General features: G+C 30.1%; 1 protein-coding gene across 11 annotated transcripts in view; it reads right to left on the bottom strand.

The window, feature by feature from the left end:
* LOC141446496 (uncharacterized) overlaps positions 1–21,345 on the bottom strand; it is a 112,230-nt gene that overhangs the window by 8,298 nt on the left and 82,587 nt on the right. For 5 of the 11 annotated variants that reach the window (XM_074113003.1, XM_074113005.1, XM_074113004.1 and 2 more), the window contains 2 exons: positions 4,073–4,205; positions 1,764–3,933 (listed from right to left, as the gene is read on the bottom strand). The exons of 2 other annotated variants lie outside the window; for them this stretch is intronic. In XM_074113003.1, the coding sequence (XP_073969104.1) occupies positions 2,693–3,933; positions 4,073–4,205 (1,374 nt within the window). In that variant the 3' untranslated portion in view covers positions 1,764–2,692. Of the gene's footprint in view, positions 1–1,763; positions 3,934–4,072; positions 4,206–21,345 lie in introns of those variants that run through there. 4 more of the 11 variants (XM_074113014.1, XM_074113006.1, XM_074113008.1 and 1 more) reach the window with 1 other exon arrangement.

Genomic DNA, 21,345 nt, shown 5'->3' with positions numbered 1-21,345 from the left:
AATGTCCAGGATCACACCTAAATGTAGTTGTTTGTAAGCCAAATGAAGGTGTCTATAAAGTGTATAGTACCTAAAAAATTTATAAGGAAGTGATGATGATGATGAGCTAGAATTTTTCTGTTACAAGCATCAATAATCTCTGCAACATCCTTTGTGTGTTTTACGCATAGCCTAAAAGATGACCACGTATAAATCTCGTCTTCATTGCTAGGCTGGGTTACTCATAACGCCAATGATCCAGAAGCTACACGGAATACGAAGACTTTTTTCAAAGTAAAAAAAAAAAAAGTAATCGCCTATTTTTTTCAGGCGGGGCTTAACGTCCAACTACCATTCACTAGGTGTCGTGGACGGAGGCGAATAGCAAACGTACTTGACTATTTCTCATTTAACCATTAAATAAAATCCAAGCCCAAGACCGGGAATCGAACCCAGTACCACAATGCATATGCAGGTCTCGACTTTTTTCAAAGAGAACTGTCATATTTTCTCTGGTATGAGAAAGAGCTACATATCCTAGCAACTTTCGAGGATTTTTCCATCATCCATGGGTTTCAACTTTGTTGGCATCATCCTTGTACAAGAGGAAGCCTCTTCTGCCCAGTTCAAGGAGATTAAGATTTAAGTTTTGGACAGAAGAAACCATACTTGTTAATAAGTTCCTCTTGGAACTCTTCTAAGTCCTAAAATAAACCCAGCTCTCCAGTTCTTTTACTAAACTTTAATATCTAACAAATAAATACAATTATTACACAAAATAAATTTATAAATCAGCATTTTTTTTTAATTGTAAAGCTTGCTTTTTTGTGGCATTTAAAAGAAGGGAATCAAAATAAAAGCAAATTCCAAAGCAAATCACATTAAGTAAAAACATACAGAATTTTTGTGCTCACACGATTCAAATAAGTTTTTCTTTTTCTATATTTTTCTTCAAAGTGCTCCATAAACAACGACACTCACAAAAGAAAATTACTTACAGATTTCCAGTTAATCTATATTTTGCAGTTTTATTTTTTTTTTTTGGGAGTGTCAAATGAAAAACTAAAATTTCCTTTATATTGTTTTCACGTTAAATGAAAACTATTTAAAATTTACTTTATTCTAAAATCAATATTGCTACATAATTATCACAAGCTGATTTTATGTTGATATAAATAGTTGAAGTGCAATTATAAGTTCTTTTATAAACAATATTTGATAGGATAAAAATCTTAATAGTTGTAAATAAATTTTTTGACGATCAAACCCTAATATAAAATTACAATGTTTAAGAGAAAAAATTAAAAATAATTTGCCGTCTAAACTATTTAACAGAGTGCTTCAAATTTAAGATATAATAAAAATACTTGTCTATAAAAAAAATCAATTAGTAAGTAAAATTTGTACAAAAGTTACTTTTTTTTGATTAATTAGTGTTTTGATTCGAATTAAATTTATAAGAAAAGTCTGTGCGCTTTCCGGTGACTAGAACCAATTGGAATTTGAAGGAAAATGGTAATGTTACTAGAATGGCTGCTACTGTCCACTGTCCAGGTCTACAATATGAAATTTTACATACATGTGGGTGGGAAAAGTAACAGAATTTTGTAAAGTTTAATGTGACTGACATAAACTAATAAAAACTAGTTTGTTTTTTGAGGGCCAATTCTGGTATTAATTTTCAAAATCTATTCATAATGAATGAAATGTCAAAAGGAAAACAATGCAAAACAAATCAAATCTAATCTAGGATTTTTGGGCTTACAAAAGTTTTTCGAATATCCTTTTTTTTTTCTTTTTGGCGTTTATTTTTGCTACAATCAGCGCGTTGGCGCTATAAGTAACAGTGATAACAGAACTATGAATTACAGAGGTATACGAGTGGAGAAGTTACCGCAGTGGTAACCACTCCAAAAACATTAGGCTATTAGTCCACTCTCTTCACTTGAGAGGAGATCACGAGGCAACACTGTCTTTTAAGACGTCTTGACCCCGGGTTGTCAGGAAGAGTTCTAGAAGCAGAGATTTTGTGAGCTAGAGGATTTATATGAGATTGCAAGGTTGAAGTGGAGCGCATCTTTTGACCAAACCATCAAATATTTTCAATGATTCAAATAATAAGCTATTTCCAAAGTAAGAGCAACTTTCTTTTTTTTCAAATCGATCTTTATCAAATCGATAAATTGATAAGCACACAAATTTGAAAATATTTGATTTTAGTTACTGAGGGGAATTCGAAGTTCCTTGTTCTTCCCAGTTGCAAATTTTTGATAATTATAATCCTTATTATCTACTATTCTTCTGGACAAGAATTTTTATACCTGATGCTAGGACCATTATATAGCTGCTCTTATAATAAAAATATTTAAAACGAACAGACTTTTTTTTTATTAATCTAAGACTTTCCACTTTTCTTTGGTTGTACCTGAACAAAATTTATCTTCTTGAAGCATTCTTGCACTTTTATAGCCAAAAATAAATAGCAATTTTGATTATTACTCATTGAGCATACAGATATACACGATAAATTGTGATTTTAAGTAATTTAAGTAAATTCTTCTAACCACCAATAAAATATTAGTAAAATATTAAAAGTGCTGCAATTGGTGTAACATATAAAAATATTAATTGTTGATTTAATAATTATAAAAGCTACAGTTAAATCTTTATTGCATCTAAGATGGAGTTCATTAGAACTCAAAGACTCTTCCAGTCAGTTGGCCAATCTCAGTTTACTGCTTCGCTTTCTCAGAAAGTTTTTAATAATGTTTGGTATATGAGTGACTGAAGATTTCATGGACTTTTTCTCAGCCTCGATAATACTATTAACAGCCTTAATGAACTGTTTAAAGCTATCGATTTCTGTAATACCTAGGCATACTTTATTAGTAATCTTAAACAAGGATGGTGTGTTCGTTGTAATTAAAACTATATTACTATCTACACACAATTGTCTTAAAGATGGTAAATCTTGTGCCAAATGTGGCAGGCTGAGTATTAAATAAAATTTCAGAGTATTGCCCACAGTTTTTGGATCAGTAGTGAGTAGACCTAGTTTTTGATCACGTACCGGTTGGATACGTTCTTCTAGTAAGGTAATAATATCGGCGGCTGATTTATAAGCTACGCCGATACAACCGCGTTTATCGTTTGGCGTTGTGCACATCAATTTCAAATGTTCTCTAATGTTTATCCATCCAGTGACGTCTCCCATTGAACTTATAAATACACCACGTCCGTATGGCCAGTTCGCTGAATCGCCATCTCTAACTTCATCAGGTAGGAGCTGTGCTTCTTCCAGATCTGTATAAACTTCCTTATTGTCAACAAGTTCACCAAGACTATAATATATGCCTGTATTCTCACCCATATAATCAATCACTACATTCTCTTTGTTTAGTTTATAATAACCGGTCAGTATTGTTGTCAATACTACTTCAACTTTTTCTAAATCAGAAAGTTTCAAATTCTTAGCAAATGAGACAGGTGTCAAGTTCCTGGATATTTCAATTATACAACTCTTTATTATAAAACCAGTTGGATCTAAATTCATTGTTAGAAAATACTCAGGAGTTTCATTTCCATAGAAATCCACATTAGGCTGTTCGACAATCACATCGAGCCCGTTAATACTATTAATGATTGGTATTATAAGATCTTCAAATACCCGAATACTTTCATAGTCTGGTATTGTGATGCCGATAAATTGTGGATCATGTTTAAGTAATCCTTTTACAAGTGATAAATCTTTGATGCCTGGCCTTAAAACATCAAGCAGTGTATTGTCTAATCTTGTTGCACGTAATCTTAATTTTTGATAAATTTCATTAGTTAAAAATTTTTCTAATGATGTGCCTTTCCCTTTATGATGGATAATTTTAAAACATAAATCCATTTGAGCAAGTAGATACTCTTCATCCACATCCTGTCTAGATGATACTGTATCGTCCAAAACTGAAAAATATAACAATCAACAGCTTGTGACCGACACGGCTGAATACGACAAAAGACGGACATATTTCTTTTCTTTTTATTACTAAGTAAACAAAAGAAGTAATAAAGTTAAACTACACGAAAAGTGATTCTGACATACCTTTATCTGAATATCGAGTAAAATTAAGTCCTGACATATCAATCGGTATATCCCTATTTTGATAATCTGCTAGAAGACTTTCTCGTGTCAGTTCGCCTTTATTCTTCAAATACTCTTCAGGTATTCGTCCAGCCTGCAGGCATGCAACAGCAGAATAAATGTTATCACTATTTACCACTTTTTACTTTCTCCATAAGAGGTGTACTACGATTATAGTAATTCCTAATTTTGAGATTGAACTGGAAAATTCCAATTTTGGAGACCGGAACTGCCACTAACAGAAATCACATTGAGACCAGAGGAAAAGAATTCTGCATTACCAAAGAAGCATCTGACTTAACCATCTGACTGAACTTACAGTCTAAAAAGTTAAGTATAGGGTCCATTAAACGCTAATGGGTACACAAATTTGAAAAAGCGAAAAAATTAAATCTTCAATATCACACAAACAACTAACACTGAAAAATTGCAACTTGATCTACTTATAAACCTAAATTTTCTCTACATTTTATCAAAGAAATCATTGAAATCTGATTAATACGAAAAGAGATATAAACGTTTAAAATTTTAACCAATTCGAAACTCTCTAAAATTCAACCTTCAATAACACATTAACTATTGCGTCTAGAACAGTGCTATTTGTGGCAGATATACAGCTAACTTTTCTCTACAATTCGGTAAAGAAATAATTAAAATCAGATAAATACGTAAAGAGATATCAAAGTTCGAAATTTGAACGAATTCAAATCGAATTTAAAAAAGAACCAAAATTCCATCTCGAATATCTCGCAAATTAGCATCACTAGAACATTGCTACTTGTTGTCCCTATAGAACTAACTATTCTCTATATTTTACTAAAGAAATCACGGAAATGTGATAAATAGGAAAAGAGATATAAAGGTTTAAAATTTGAACGTATTTGAAAAGAGTTAAAATTCAACCTTGTATAACTTGTTAACTATTATGTCTAAAACATTGCTGTTTGTGCCCCTTTTACAGATTTCTTTTCTCTACAATTCGGTGAAGAATTCATTAAAATCTGATAAGTACGAAAATAGATATACACGTTTGAAATTTGAACATAATCGAATCGGATTTGAAAACGGCGAAAAATTCAATCACTAATATCTCGCCAACTAGCATCACTAGAACATTGCAACCTGATCTACTTATACAACTATCTTTTCTCTACGTTTTAGTAAAGAAATCATTGAAATGTGATAAATAGAAAAAAGAGATATAAAGATTTGAAATTTGAACGTATTTGAAAAGCGTTAAAATTTACCCTTGTATAACTCGTTAACTATTATGTTTAAAACAAAGCTGTTTGTGCCCCTTTTACAGCTTTCCTTTCTCTACGATTCGGTAAAGAATTCATTAAAATCTGATAAATACGAAAATAGATATAAACGTTTGAAATTTGAACATAATCGAATCGGATTTGAAAACGGCGAAAAATTCAATCACTAATATCTCGCCAACTAGCATCACTAGAACATTGCAACCTGATCTACTTATACAACTGTCCTTTCTCTACATTTTAGTAAAGAAATCATTGAAATGTGATAAATACGAAAAGAGATATAAAGGTTTGAAATTTGAACGTATTTGAAAAGCGTTAAAATTTACCCTTGTATAACTCGTTAACTATTATGTCTAAAAAATTGCTGTTTGTGCCCCTTTTACAGATTTCTTTTCTCTACAATTCGGTGAAGAATTCATTAAAATCTGATAAGTACGAAAATAGATATACACGTTTGAAATTTAAACATAATCGAATCGGATTTGAAAACGGCGAAAAATTCAATCTCTAATATCTCAAAAACTAGCATCACTAGAACACTGCAACTTATTGTCCCTAAAGAACTAACTATTCTCTATATTTTAGTAAAGTAATCATTGAAATGTGATAAATAGGAAAAGAGATATAAAGGTTTAAAATTTGAACGTATTTGAAAAGCGTTAAAATTTACCCTTGTATAACTCCTTAACTATTATATATAAAAAATTGCTGTTTTTTGCCCCTTTTACAGATTTCTTTTCTCTACAATTCGGTGAAGAATTCATTAAAATCTGATAAGTACGAAAATAGATATACACGTTTGAAATTTAAACATAATCGAATCAGATTTGAAAACGGCGAAAAATTCAATCTCTAATATCTCAAAAACTAGCATCACTAGAACACTGCAACTTATTGTCCCTAAAGAACTAACTATTCTCTATATTTTAGTAAAGTAATCATTGAAATGTGATAAATAGGAAAAGAGATATAAAGGTTTAAAATTTGAACGTATTTGAAAAGCGTTAAAATTTACCCTTGTATAACTCGTTAACTATTATGTTTAAAACAAAGCTGTTTGTGCCCCTTTTACAGCTTTCCTTTCTCTACGATTCGGTAATGAATTCATTAAAATCTGATTAATACGAAAATAGATATAAACGTTTGAAATTTGAACATAATCGAATCGGATTTGAAAACGGCGAAAAATTCAATCACTAATATCTCGCCAACTAGCATCACTAGAACATTGCAACCTGATCTACTTATACAACTGTCCTTTCTCTACATTTTAGTAAAGAAATCATTGAAATGTGATAAATACGAAAAGAAATATAAAGGTTTGAAATTTGAACGTATTTGAAAAGCGTTAAAATTTACCCTTGTATAACTCCTTAACTATTATATATAAAAAATTGCTGTTTTTTGCCCCTTTTACAGATTTCTTTTCTCTACAATTCGGTGAAGAATTCATTAAAATCTGATAAGTACGAAAATAGATATACACGTTTGAAATTTAAACATAATCGAATCAGATTTGAAAACGGCGAAAAATTCAATCTCTAATATCTCAAAAACTAGCATCACTAGAACACTGCAACTTATTGTCCCTATAGAACTAACTATTCTCTATATTTTAGTAAAGTAATCATTGAAATGTGATAAATAGGAAAAGAGATATAAAGGTTTAAAATTTGAACGTATTTGAAAAGCGCTAAAATTTAACTTTGTATAACTCGTTAACTATTATGTCTAAAACATTGCTGTTTGTGCCGCTATTACAGCTTACTTTTCTCTACAATTCGGTAAAAAATTCATTAAAATCTGATAAGTACGAAAACAGATATAAACGTTTGAAATTTGAACGTAATCGAATCGGATTTGAAAACAGGGAAAAATACAATCTCTAATATCTCGCAAACTAGCATCAATAGAACATTGCAACTTATTGTCCCTATAGAACTAACTATTCTCTATATTTTAGTAAAGAAATCATTGAAATGTGATAAATGGGAAAAGAGATATAAAGGTTTGAAATTTGAACGTATATGAAAAGTGTTAATATTTACCGTTGTATAACTCGTTAACTATTATGTCTAAAACATTGCTGTTTGTGCCCCATTTACAGTTTTCTTTTCTCTACCATTCGGTGAAGAATTCATTAAAATCTGATAAGTACGAAAATAGATATACACGTTTGAAATTTGAACATAATCGAATCGGATTTAAAAACGGCGAAAAATTCAATCACTAATATCTCGCAAACTAGCATCACTAGAACATTGCAACATGATCTACTTATACAACTGTCCTTTCTCTACATTTTAGTAAAGAAATCATTGAAATGTGATAAATACGAAAATAGATATAAACGTTTGAAATTTGAACATAATCGAATCGGATTTGAAAACGGCGAAAAATTCAAACACTAATATCTCGCCAACTAGCATCACTAGAACATTGCAACCTGATCTACTTATACAACTGTCCTTTCTCAACATTTTAGTAAAGAAATCATTGAAATGTGATAAATACGAAAATAGATATAAACGTTTGAAATTTGAACATAATCGAATCGGATTTGAAAACGGCGAAAAATTCAATCACTAATATCTCGCCAACTAGCATCACTAGAACATTGCAACCTGATCTACTTATACAACTGTCCTTTCTCTACATTTTAGTAAAGAAATCATTGAAATGTGATAAATACGAAAATAGATATAAACGTTTGAAATTTGAACATAATCGAATCGGATTTGAAAACGGCGAAAAATTCAATCACTAATATCTCGCCAACTAGCATCACTAGAACATTGCAACCTGATCTACTTATACAACTGTCCTTTCTCTACATTTTAGTAAAGAAATCATTGAAATGTGATAAATACGAAAAGAGATATAAAGGTTTGAAATTTGAACGTATTTGAAAAGCGTTAAAATTTACCCTTGTATAACTCGTTAACTATTATGTCTAAAAAATTGCTGTTTGTGCCCCTTTTACAGATTTCTTTTCTCTACAATTCGGTGAAGAATTCATTAAAATCTGATAAGTACGAAAATAGATATACACGTTTGAAATTTAAACATAATCGAATCGGATTTGAAAACGGCGAAAAATTCAATCTCTAATATCTCAAAAACTAGCATCACTAGAACACTGCAACTTATTGTCCCTAAAGAACTAACTATTCTCTATATTTTAGTAAAGTAATCATTGAAATGTGATAAATAGGAAAAGAGATATAAAGGTTTAAAATTTGAACGTATTTGAAAAGCGTTAAAATTTACCCTTGTATAACTCGTTAACTATTATGTCTAAAAAATTGCTGTTTGTGCCCCTTTTACAGATTTCTTTTCTCTACAATTCGGTGAAGAATTCATTAAAATCTGATAAGTACGAAAATAGATATACACGTTTGAAATTTAAACATAATCGAATCGGATTTGAAAACGGCGAAAAATTCAATCTCTAATATCTCAAAAACTAGCATCACTAGAACACTGCAACTTATTGTCCCTAAAGAACTAACTATTCTCTATATTTTAGTAAAGTAATCATTGAAATGTGATAAATACGAAAAGAAATATAAAGGTTTGAAATTTGAACGTATTTGAAAAGCGTTAAAATTTACCCTTGTATAACTCCTTAACTATTATATATAAAAAATTGCTGTTTTTTGCCCCTTTTACAGATTTCTTTTCTCTACAATTCGGTGAAGAATTCATTAAAATCTGATAAGTACGAAAATAGATATACACGTTTGAAATTTAAACATAATCGAATCAGATTTGAAAACGGCGAAAAATTCAATCTCTAATATCTCAAAAACTAGCATCACTAGAACACTGCAACTTATTGTCCCTAAAGAACTAACTATTCTCTATATTTTAGTAAAGTAATCATTGAAATGTGATAAATAGGAAAAGAGATATAAAGGTTTAAAATTTGAACGTATTTGAAAAGCGTTAAAATTTACCCTTGTATAACTCGTTAACTATTATGTTTAAAACAAAGCTGTTTGTGCCCCTTTTACAGCTTTCCTTTCTCTACGATTCGGTAATGAATTCATTAAAATCTGATTAATACGAAAATAGATATAAACGTTTGAAATTTGAACATAATCGAATCGGATTTGAAAACGGCGAAAAATTCAATCACTAATATCTCGCCAACTAGCATCACTAGAACATTGCAACCTGATCTACTTATACAACTGTCCTTTCTCTACATTTTAGTAAAGAAATCATTGAAATGTGATAAATACGAAAAGAAATATAAAGGTTTGAAATTTGAACGTATTTGAAAAGCGTTAAAATTTACCCTTGTATAACTCCTTAACTATTATATATAAAAAATTGCTGTTTTTTGCCCCTTTTACAGATTTCTTTTCTCTACAATTCGGTGAAGAATTCATTAAAATCTGATAAGTACGAAAATAGATATACACGTTTGAAATTTAAACATAATCGAATCAGATTTGAAAACGGCGAAAAATTCAATCTCTAATATCTCAAAAACTAGCATCACTAGAACACTGCAACTTATTGTCCCTATAGAACTAACTATTCTCTATATTTTAGTAAAGTAATCATTGAAATGTGATAAATAGGAAAAGAGATATAAAGGTTTAAAATTTGAACGTATTTGAAAAGCGCTAAAATTTAACTTTGTATAACTCGTTAACTATTATGTCTAAAACATTGCTGTTTGTGCCGCTATTACAGCTTACTTTTCTCTACAATTCGGTAAAAAATTCATTAAAATCTGATAAGTACGAAAACAGATATAAACGTTTGAAATTTGAACGTAATCGAATCGGATTTGAAAACAGGGAAAAATACAATCTCTAATATCTCGCAAACTAGCATCAATAGAACATTGCAACTTATTGTCCCTATAGAACTAACTATTCTCTATATTTTAGTAAAGAAATCATTGAAATGTGATAAATGGGAAAAGAGATATAAAGGTTTGAAATTTGAACGTATATGAAAAGTGTTAATATTTACCGTTGTATAACTCGTTAACTATTATGTCTAAAACATTGCTGTTTGTGCCCCATTTACAGTTTTCTTTTCTCTACCATTCGGTGAAGAATTCATTAAAATCTGATAAGTACGAAAATAGATATACACGTTTGAAATTTGAACATAATCGAATCGGATTTAAAAACGGCGAAAAATTCAATCACTAATATCTCGCAAACTAGCATCACTAGAACATTGCAACATGATCTACTTATACAACTGTCTTTTCTCTACATTTTAGTAAAGAAATCATTGAAATGTGATAAATAGGAAAAGAGATATTAAGGTTTGAAATTTGAACGTATTTGAAAAGCGTTAAAATTTACCCTTGTATAACTTGTTAACTATTATGTCTAAAACAATGCTGTTTGTGCCCCTTTTACAGCTTTCTTTTCTCTACAATTCGGTAAAGAATTCATTAAAATCTGATAAGTACGAAAACAGATATAAACGTTTGAAATTTGAACGTAATCGAATCGGATTTGAAAACGGCGAAAAATTCAATCTTTAATATCTCGTCAACTAGCATCACTAGAACATTGCAACTTGATCTCCTTATACAACTATCTTTTCTCTACATTTTAGTAAAGAAATCATTGAAATGTGATAAATAGGAAAAGAGATATAAAGGTTTGAAATTTGAACGTATTTGAAAAGTATTAAAATTTACCCTTGTATAACTCGTTAACTATTATGTCTAAAACATTGCTGTTTGTGCCCCTTTTACAGCTTTTTTTTCTCTATAATTCGGTGAAGAATTCATTAAAATCTGACAAGTACGAAAATAGATATAAACGTTTGAAATTTGAACGTAATCGAATCGGATTTCAAAACAGGGAAAAATTCAATCTCTAATATCTCGCCAACTAGCATCATTAGAACATTGCAACTTGATCTACTTATACAACTATCTTTTCTCTACATTTTAGTAAAGAAATCATTGAAATGTGATAAATAGGAAAAGAGATATAAGGTTTGAAATTTGAACGTATTTGAAAAGCGTTAAAATTTACCCTTGTATAACTCGTTAACTATTATGTCTAAAACATTGCTGTTTGTGCCCCATTTACAGCTTTCTTTTCTCTACAATTCGGTAAAGAATTCATTAAAATCTGATAAGTACGAAAACAGATATACACGTTTGAAATTTGAACGTAATCGAATCGGATTTGAAAACGGAGAAAAATTCAATCTCTAATAGCTCGCCAACTAGCATCATTAGAACACTGCAACCTATTGTCTCAGTAGAACTGACTATTCTCTATATTTTAGTAAAGAAATCATTGAAATGTGATAAATAGGAAAAGAGATATAAAGGTTTGAAATTTGAACGTATTTGAAAAGCGTTAAAATTTACCCTTGTATAACTCGCTAACTATTATGTCTAAAACAATGCTGTTTGTGCCCCTTTTACAGCATTCTTTTCTCTACCATTCGGTAAAGAATTCATTAAAATCTGATAAGTACGAAAACAGATATACACGTTTGAAATTTGAATATAATCGAATCGGATTTGAAAACGGCGAAAAATTCAATCACTAATATCTCGCCAACTAGCATCACTAGAACATTGCAACCTGATCTACTTATACAACTATCTTTTCTCTACGTTTTAGTAAAGAAATCATTGAAATGTGATAAATAGAAAAAAGAGATATAAAGGTTTGAAATTTGAACGTATTTGAAAAGCGTTAAAATTTACCCTTGTATAACTCGTTAACTAGTATGTCTAAAACAATGCTGTTTGTGCCCCTTTTACAGCTTTCTTTTCTCTACAATTCGGTAAAGAATTCATTAATATCTGATAAGTACGAAAACAGATATAAACGTTTGAAATTTGAACGTGATCGAATCGGATTTGAAAACGGGGAAAAATTCAATCTCTAATATCTCGCAAACTAGCATCACTAGAACATTGCAACTTGATCTACTTATACAACTATCTTTTCTCTACATTTTAGTAAAGAAATCATTGAAATGTGATAAATAGGAAAAGAGATATAAAGGTTTGAAATTTGAACGTATTTGAAAAGCGTTAAAATTTACCCTTGAATAACTCGTCAACTATTATGTCTAAAAACATTGCTGTTTGTGCCCCATTTACAGCTTTCTTTTCTCTACAATTCGGTGAAGAATTCATTAAAATCTGATAAGTACGAAAATAGATATACACGTTTGAAATTTGAACATAATCGAATCGGATTTGAAAACGGCGAAAAATTCATTCACTAATATCTCGCAAACTAGCATCACTAGAACATTGCAACCTGATCTACTTATACAACTGTCTTTTCTCTACATTTTAGTAAAGAAATCATTGAAATGTGATAAAAAGGAAAAGAGATATAAAGGTTTGAAATTTGAACGTATTTGAAAAGCGTTAAAATTTACCCTTGTATAACTTGTTAACTATTATGTCTAAAACAATACTGTTTGTGCCCTTCTTACAGCTTTCTTTTCTCTACAATTCGGTAAAGAATTCATTAAAATCTGATAAGTACGAAAACAGATATACACGTTTGAAATTTGAACGTAATCGAATCGGATTTGAAAACGGAGAAAAATTCAATCTCTAATATCTCGCAAACTAGCATCACTAGAACATTGCAACCTGATCTACTTATACAACTGTCTTTTCTCTACATTTTAGTAAAGAAATCATTGAAATGTGATAAATAGGAAAAGAGATATAAAGGTTTGAAATTTGAACGTATTTGAAAAGCGTTAAAATTTACCCTTGTATAACTCGTTAACTATTATGTCTAAAACATTGATGTTTGTGCCCCTTTTGCAGCTTTCTTTTCTCTACAATTCGGTGAAGAATGCATTAAAATCTGATAAGTAAGAAAATATATATACACGTTTGAAATTTGAATATAATCGAATCGGATTTGAAAACGGCGAAAAATTCAATCACTAATATCTCGCCAACTAGCATCACTAGAACATTGCAACCTGATCTACTTATACAACTATCTTTTCTCTACATTTTAGTTAAGAAATCATTGAAATGTGATAAATAGGAAAAGAGATATAAAGGTTTGAAATTTGAACGTATTTGAAAAGCGTTAAAATTTACCCTTGAATAACTCGTTAACTATTATGTCTAAAACATTGCTGTTTGTGCCCCATTTACAGCTTTCTTTTCTCTACAATTCGGTGAAGAATTCATTAAAATCTGATAAGTACGAAAATAGATATACACGTTTGAAATTTGAACATAATCGAATCGGATTTGAAAACGGCGAAAAATTCATTCACTAATATCTCGCAAACTAGCATCACTAGAACATTGCAACCTGATCTACTTATACAACTGTCTTTTCTCTACATTTTAGTAAAGAAATCATTGAAATGTGATAAAAAGGAAAAGAGATATAAAGGTTTGAAATTTGAACGTATTTGAAAAGCGTTAAAATTTACCCTTGTATAACTCGTTAACTATTATGTCTAAAACAATGCTGTTTGTGCCCTTCTTACAGCTTTCTTTTCTCTACAATTCGGTAAAGAATTCATTAAAATCTGATAAGTACGAAAACAGATATACACGTTTGAAATTTGAACGTAATCGAATCGGATTTGAAAACGGAGAAAAATTCAATCTCTAATATCTCGCAAACTAGCATCACTAGAACATTGCAACCTGATCTACTTATACAACTGTCTTTTCTCTACATTTTAGTAAAGAAATCATTGAAATGTGATAAATAGGAAAAGAGATATAATGTTTGAAATTTGAACGTATTTGAAAAGCGTTAAAATTTACCCTTGTATAACTCGTTAACTATTATGTCTAAAACATTGTTGTTTGTGCCCCTTTTGCAGCTTTCTTTTCTCTAGAATTCGGTGAAGAATGCATTAAAATCTGATAAGTAAGAAAATATATATACACGTTTGAAATTTGAATATAATCGAATCGGATTTGAAAACGGCGAAAAATTCAATCACTAATATCTCGCCAACTAGCATCACTAGAACATTGCAACCTGATCTACTTATACAACTATCTTTTCTCTACATTTTAGTTAAGAAATCATTGAAATGTGATAAATAGGAAAAGAGATATAAGGTTTGAAATTTGAACGTATTTGAAAAGCGTTAAAATTTACCCTTGTATAACTCGTTAACTATTATGTCTAAAACATTGTTGTTTGTGCCCCTTTTGCAGCTTTCTTTTCTCTACAATTCGGTAAAGAATTCAATAAAATCTGATAAGTACGAAAACAGATATAAACGTTTGAAATTTGAACGTAATCGAATCGGATTTGAAAACGGCGAAAAATTCAATCTTTAATATCTCGCCAACTAGCATCACTAGAACATTGCAACTTGATCTACTTATACAATTATCTTTTCTCTACATTTTAGTAAAGAAATCATTGAAATGTGATAAATAGGAAAAGAGATATAAGGTTTGAAATTTGAACGTATTTGAAAAGCGTTAAAATTTACCCTTGTATAACTCGTTAACTATTATGTCTAAAACATTGCTGTTTGTGCCCCATTTACAGCTTTCTTTTCTCTACAATTCGGTAAAGAATTCATTAAAATCTGATAAGTACGAAAACAGATATACACGTTTGAAATTTGAACGTAATCGAATCGGATTTGAAAACGGAGAAAAATTCAATCTCTAATAGCTCGCCAACTAGCATCATTAGAACACTGCAACCTATTGTCTCAGTAGAACTGACTATTCTCTATATTTTAGTAAAGAAATCATTGAAATGTGATAAATAGGAAAAGAGATATAAAGGTTTGAAATTTGAACGTATTTGAAAAGCGTTAAAATTTACCCTTGTATAACTCGCTAACTATTATGTCTAAAACAATGCTGTTTGTGCCCCTTTTACAGCATTCTTTTCTCTACAATTCGGTAAAGAATTCATTAAAATCTGATAAGTACGAAAACAGATATAAACGTTTGAAATTTGAACGTAATCGAATCGGATTTGAAAACGGCGAAAAATTCAATCTTTAATATCTCGCCAACTAGCATCACTAGAACATTGCAACTTGATCTACTTATACAACTGTCTTTTCTCTACATTTTAGTAAAGAAATCATTGAAATGTGATAAATAGGAAAAGAGATATAAAGGTTTGAAATTTGAACGTATTTGAAAAGCGTTAAAATTTACCCTTGTATAACTCGTTAACTAGTATGTCTAAAACAATGCTGTTTGTGCCCCTTTTACAGCTTTCTTTTCTCTACAATTCGGTAAAGAATTCATTAATATCTGATAAGTACGAAAATAGATATACACGTTTGAAATTTGAACATAATCGAATCGGATTTGAAAACGGCGAAAAATTCATTCACTAATATCTCGCAAACTAGCATCACTAGAACATTGCAACCTGATCTACTTATACAACTGTCTTTTCTCTACATTTTAGTAAAGAAATCATTGAAATGTGATAAAAAGGAAAAGAGATATAAAGGTTTGAAATTTGAACGTATTTGAAAAGCGTTAAAATTTACCCTTGTATAACTCGTTAACTATTATGTCTAAAACAATGCTGTTTGTGCCCTTCTTACAGCTTTCTTTTCTCTACAATTCGGTAAAGAATTCATTAAAATCTGATAAGTACGAAAACAGATATACACGTTTGAAATTTGAACGTAATCGAATCGGATTTGAAAACGGAGAAAAATTCAATCTCTAATATCTCGCAAACTAGCATCACTAGAACATTGCAACCTGATCTACTTATACAACTGTCTTTTCTCTACATTTTAGTAAAGAAATCATTGAAATGTGATAAATAGGAAAAGAGATATAATGTTTGAAATTTGAACGTATTTGAAAAGCGTTAAAATTTACCCTTGTATAACTCGTTAACTATTATGTCTAAAACATTGTTGTTTGTGCCCCTTTTGCAGCTTTCTTTTCTCTAGAATTCGGTGAAGAATGCATTAAAATCTGATAAGTAAGAAAATATATATACACGTTTGAAATTTGAATATAATCGAATCGGATTTGAAAACGGCGAAAAATTCAATCACTAATATCTCGCCAACTAGCATCACTAGAACATTGCAACCTGATCTACTTATACAACTATCTTTTCTCTACATTTTAGTTAAGAAATCATTGAAATGTGATAAATAGGAAAAGAGATATAAGGTTTGAAATTTGAACGTATTTGAAAAGCGTTAAAATTTACCCTTGTATAACTCGTTAACTATTATGTCTAAAACATTGTTGTTTGTGCCCCTTTTGCAGCTTTCTTTTCTCTACAATTCGGTAAAGAATTCAATAAAATCTGATAAGTACGAAAACAGATATAAACGTTTGAAATTTGAACGTAATCGAATCGGATTTGAAAACGGCGAAAAATTCAATCTTTAATATCTCGCCAACTAGCATCACTAGAACATTGCAACTTGATCTACTTATACAATTATCTTTTCTCTACATTTTAGTAAAGAAATCATTGAAATGTGATAAATAGGAAAAGAGATATAAGGTTTGAAATTTGAACGTATTTGAAAAGCGTTAAAATTTACCCTAGTATAACTCGTTAACTATTATGTCTAAAACATTGCTGTTTGTGCCCCATTTACAGCTTTCTTTTCTCTACAATTCGGTAAAGAATTCATTAAAATCTGATAAGTACGAAAACAGATATACACGTTTGAAATTTGAACGTAATCGAATCGGATTGGAAAACGGAGAAAAATTCAATCTCTAATAGCTCGCCAACTAGCATCATTAGAACAGTGCAACCTATTGTCTCAGTAGAACTGACTATTCTCTATATTTTAGTAAAGAAATCATTGAAATGTGATAAATAGGAAAAGAGATATAAAGGTTTGAAATTTGAACGTATTTGAAAAGCGTTAAAATTTACCCTTGTATAACTCGCTAACTATTATGTCTAAAACAATGCTGTTTGTGCCCCTTTTACAGCATTCTTTTCTCTACAATTCGGTAAAGAATTCATTAAAATCTGATAAGTACGAAAACAGATATACACGTTTGAAATTTGAATATAATCGAATCGGATTTGAAAACGGCGAAAAATTCAATCACTAATATCTCGCCAACTAGCATCACTAGAACATTGCAACCTGATCTACTTATACAACTATCTTTTCTCTACGTTTTAGTAAAGAAATCATTGAAATGTGATAAATAGAAAAAAGAGATATAAAGGTTTGAAATTTGAACGTATTTGAAAAGCGTTAAAATTTACCCTTGTATAACTCGTTAACTAGTATGTCTAAAACAATGCTGTTTGTGCCCCTTTTACAGCTTTCTTTTCTCTACAATTCGGTAAAGAATTCATTAATATCTGATAAGTACGAAAACAGATATAAACGTTTGAAATTTGAACGTGATCGAATCGGATTTGAAAACGGGGAAAAATTCAATCTTTAATATCTCGCAAACTAGCATCACTAGAACATTGCAACTTGATCTACTTATACAACTATCTTTTCTCTACATTTTAGTAAAGAAATCATTGAAATGTGATAAATAGGAAAAGAGATATAAAGGTTTGAAATTTGAACGTATTTGAAAAGCGTTAAAATTTACCCTTGAATAACTCGTTAACTATTATGTCTAAAACATTGCTGTTTGTGCCCCATTTACAGCTTTCTTTTCTCTACAATTCGGTGAAGAATTCATTAAAATCTGATAAGTACGAAAATAGATATACACGTTTGAAATTTGAACATAATCGAATCGGATTTGAAAACGGCGAAAAATTCATTCACTAATATCTCGCAAACTAGCATCACTAGAACATTGCAACCTGATCTACTTATACAACTGTCTTTTCTCTACATTTTAGTAAAGAAATCATTGAAATGTGATAAAAAGGAAAAGAGATATAAAGGTTTGAAATTTGAACGTATTTGAAAAGCGTTAAAATTTACCCTTGTATAACTTGTTAACTATTTTGTCTAAAACAATGCTGTTTGTGCCCTTCTTACAGCTTTCTTTTCTCTACAATTCGGTAAAGAATTCATTAAAATCTGATAAGTACGAAAACAGATATACACGTTTGAAATTTGAACGTAATCGAATCGGATTTGAAGACGGAGAAAAATTCAATCTCTAATATCTCGCCAACTAGCATCACTAGAACATTGCAACCTGATCTACTTATACAACTATCTTTTCTCTACATTTTAGTTAAGAAATCATTGAAATGTGATAAATAGGAAAAGAGATATAAGGGTTTGAAATTTGAACGTATTTGAAAAGCGTTAAAATTTACCCTTGTATAACTCGTTAACTATTATGTCTAAAACATTGTTGTTTGTGCCCCTTTTGCAGCTTTCTTTTCTCTACAATTCGGTAAAGAATTCATTAAAATCTGATAAGTACGAAAACAGATATAAACGTTTGAAATTTGAACGTAATCGAATCGGATTTGAAAACGGCGAAAAATTCAATCTTTAATATCTCGCCAACTAGCATCACTAGAACATTGCAACTTGATCTACTTATACAACTGTCTTTTCTCTACATTTTAGTAAAGAAATCATTGAAATGTGATAAATAGGAAAAGAGATATAAAGGTTTGAAATTTGAACGTATTTGAAAAGCGTTAAAATTTACCCTTGTAAAACTCGTTAACTAGTATGTCTAAAACAATGCTGTTTGTGCCCCTTTTACAGCTTTCTTTTCTCTACAATTCGGTAAAGAATTCATTAATATCTGATAAGTACGAAAACAGATATAAACGTTTGAAATTTGAACGTGATCGAATCGGATTTGAAAACGGGGAAAAATTCAATCTCTAATATCTCGCAAACTAGCATCACTAGAACATTGCAACTTGATCTACTTATACAACTATCTTTTCTCTACATTTTAGTAAAGAAATCATTGAAATGTGATAAATAGGAAAAGAGATATAAAGGTTTGAAATTTGAACGTATTTGAAAAGCGTTAAAATTTACCCTTGAATAACTCGTTAACTATTATGTCTAAAACATTGCTGTTTGTGCCCCATTTACAGCTTTCTTTTCTCTACAATTCGGTGAAGAATTCATTAAAATCTGATAAGTACGAATATAGATATACACGTTTGAAATTTGAACATAATCGAATCGGATTTGAAAACGGCGAAAAATTCATTCACTAATATCTCGCCAACTAGCATCACTAGAACATTGGAACCTGATCTACTTATACAACTGTCTTTTCTCTACATTTTAGTAAAGAAATCATTGAAATGTGATAAATAGGAAAAGAGATATAAAGGTTTGAAATTTGAACGTATTTGAAAAGCGTTAAAATTTACCCTTGTATAACTCGTTAACTAGTATGTCTAAAACAATGCTGTTTGTGCCCCTTTTACAGCTTTCTTTTCTCTACAATTCGGTAAAGAATTCATTAATATCTGATAAGTACGAAAATAGATATACACGTTTGAAATTTGAACATAATCGAATCGGATTTGAAAACGGCGAAAAATTCATTCACTAATATCTCGCAAACTAGCATCACTAGAACATTGCAACCTGATCTACTTATACAACTGTCTTTTCTCTACATTTTAGTAAAGAAATCATTGAAATGTGATAAAAAGGAAAAGAGATATAAAGGTTTGAAATTTGAACGTATTTGAAAAGCGTTAAAATTTACCCTTGTATAACTCGTTAACTATTATGTCTAAAACAATGCTGTTTGTGCCCTTCTTACAGCTTTCTTTTCTCTACAATTCGGTAAAGAATTCATTAAAATCTGATAAGTACGAAAACAGATATACACGTTTGAAATTTGAACGTAATCGAATCGGATTTGAAAACGGAGAAAAATTCAATCTCTAATATCTCGCAAACTAGCATCACTAGAACATTGCAACCTGATCTACTTATACAACTGTCTTTTCTCTACATTTTAGTAAAGAAATCATTGAAATGTGATAAATAGGAAAAGAGATATAATGTTTGAAATTTGAACGTATTTGAAAAGCGTTAAAATTTACCCTTGTATAACTCGTTAACTATTATGTCTAAAACATTGTTGTTTGTGCCCCTTTTGCAGCTTTCTTTTCTCTAGAATTCGGTGAAGAATGCATTAAAATCTGATAAGTAAGAAAATATATATACACGTTTGAAATTTGAATATAATCGAATCGGATTTGAAAACGGCGAAAAATTCAATCACTAATATCTCGCCAACTAGCATCACTAGAACATTGCAACCTGATCTACTTATACAACTATCTTTTCTCTACATTTTAGTTAAGAAATCATTGAAATGTGATAAATAGGAAAAGAGATATAAGGTTTGAAATTTGAACGTATTTGAAAAGCGTTAAAATTTACCCTTGTATAACTCGTTAACTATTATGTCTAAAACATTGTTGTTTGTGCCCCTTTTGCAGCTTTCTTTTCTCTACAATTCGGTAAAGAATTCAATAAAATCTGATAAGTACGAAAACAGATATAAACGTTTGAAATTTGAACGTAATCGAATCGGATTTGAAAACGGCGAAAAATTCAATCTTTAATATCTCGCCAACTAGCATCACTAGAACATTGCAACTTGATCTACTTATACAATTATCTTTTCTCTACATTTTAGTAAAGAAATCATTGAAATGTGATAAATAGGAAAAGAGATATAAGGTTTGAAATTTGAACGTATTTGAAAAGCGTTAAAATTTACCCTAGTATAACTCGTTAACTATTATGTCTAAAACATTGCTGTTTGTGCCCCATTTACAGCTTTCTTTTCTCTACAATTCGGTAAAGAATTCATTAAAATCTGATAAGTACGAAAACAGATATACACGTTTGAAATTTGAACGTAATCGAATCGGATTGGAAAACGGAGAAAAATTCAATCTCTAATAGCTCGCCAACTAGCATCATTAGAACAGTGCAACCTATTGTCTCAGTAGAACTGACTATTCTCTATATTTTAGTAAAGAAATCATTGAAATGTGATAAATAGGAAAAGAGATATAAAGGTTTGAAATTTGAACG

This window comes from Rhodnius prolixus, unplaced genomic scaffold (assembly GCF_049639745.1).
Source record: "Rhodnius prolixus isolate KJV_2025 unplaced genomic scaffold, Rpr scaffold_7, whole genome shotgun sequence".
Classification (NCBI taxonomy): Eukaryota; Metazoa; Arthropoda; class Insecta; order Hemiptera; family Reduviidae; genus Rhodnius; species Rhodnius prolixus.
This window is presented reverse-complemented; position numbering and strand designations above follow the sequence as displayed.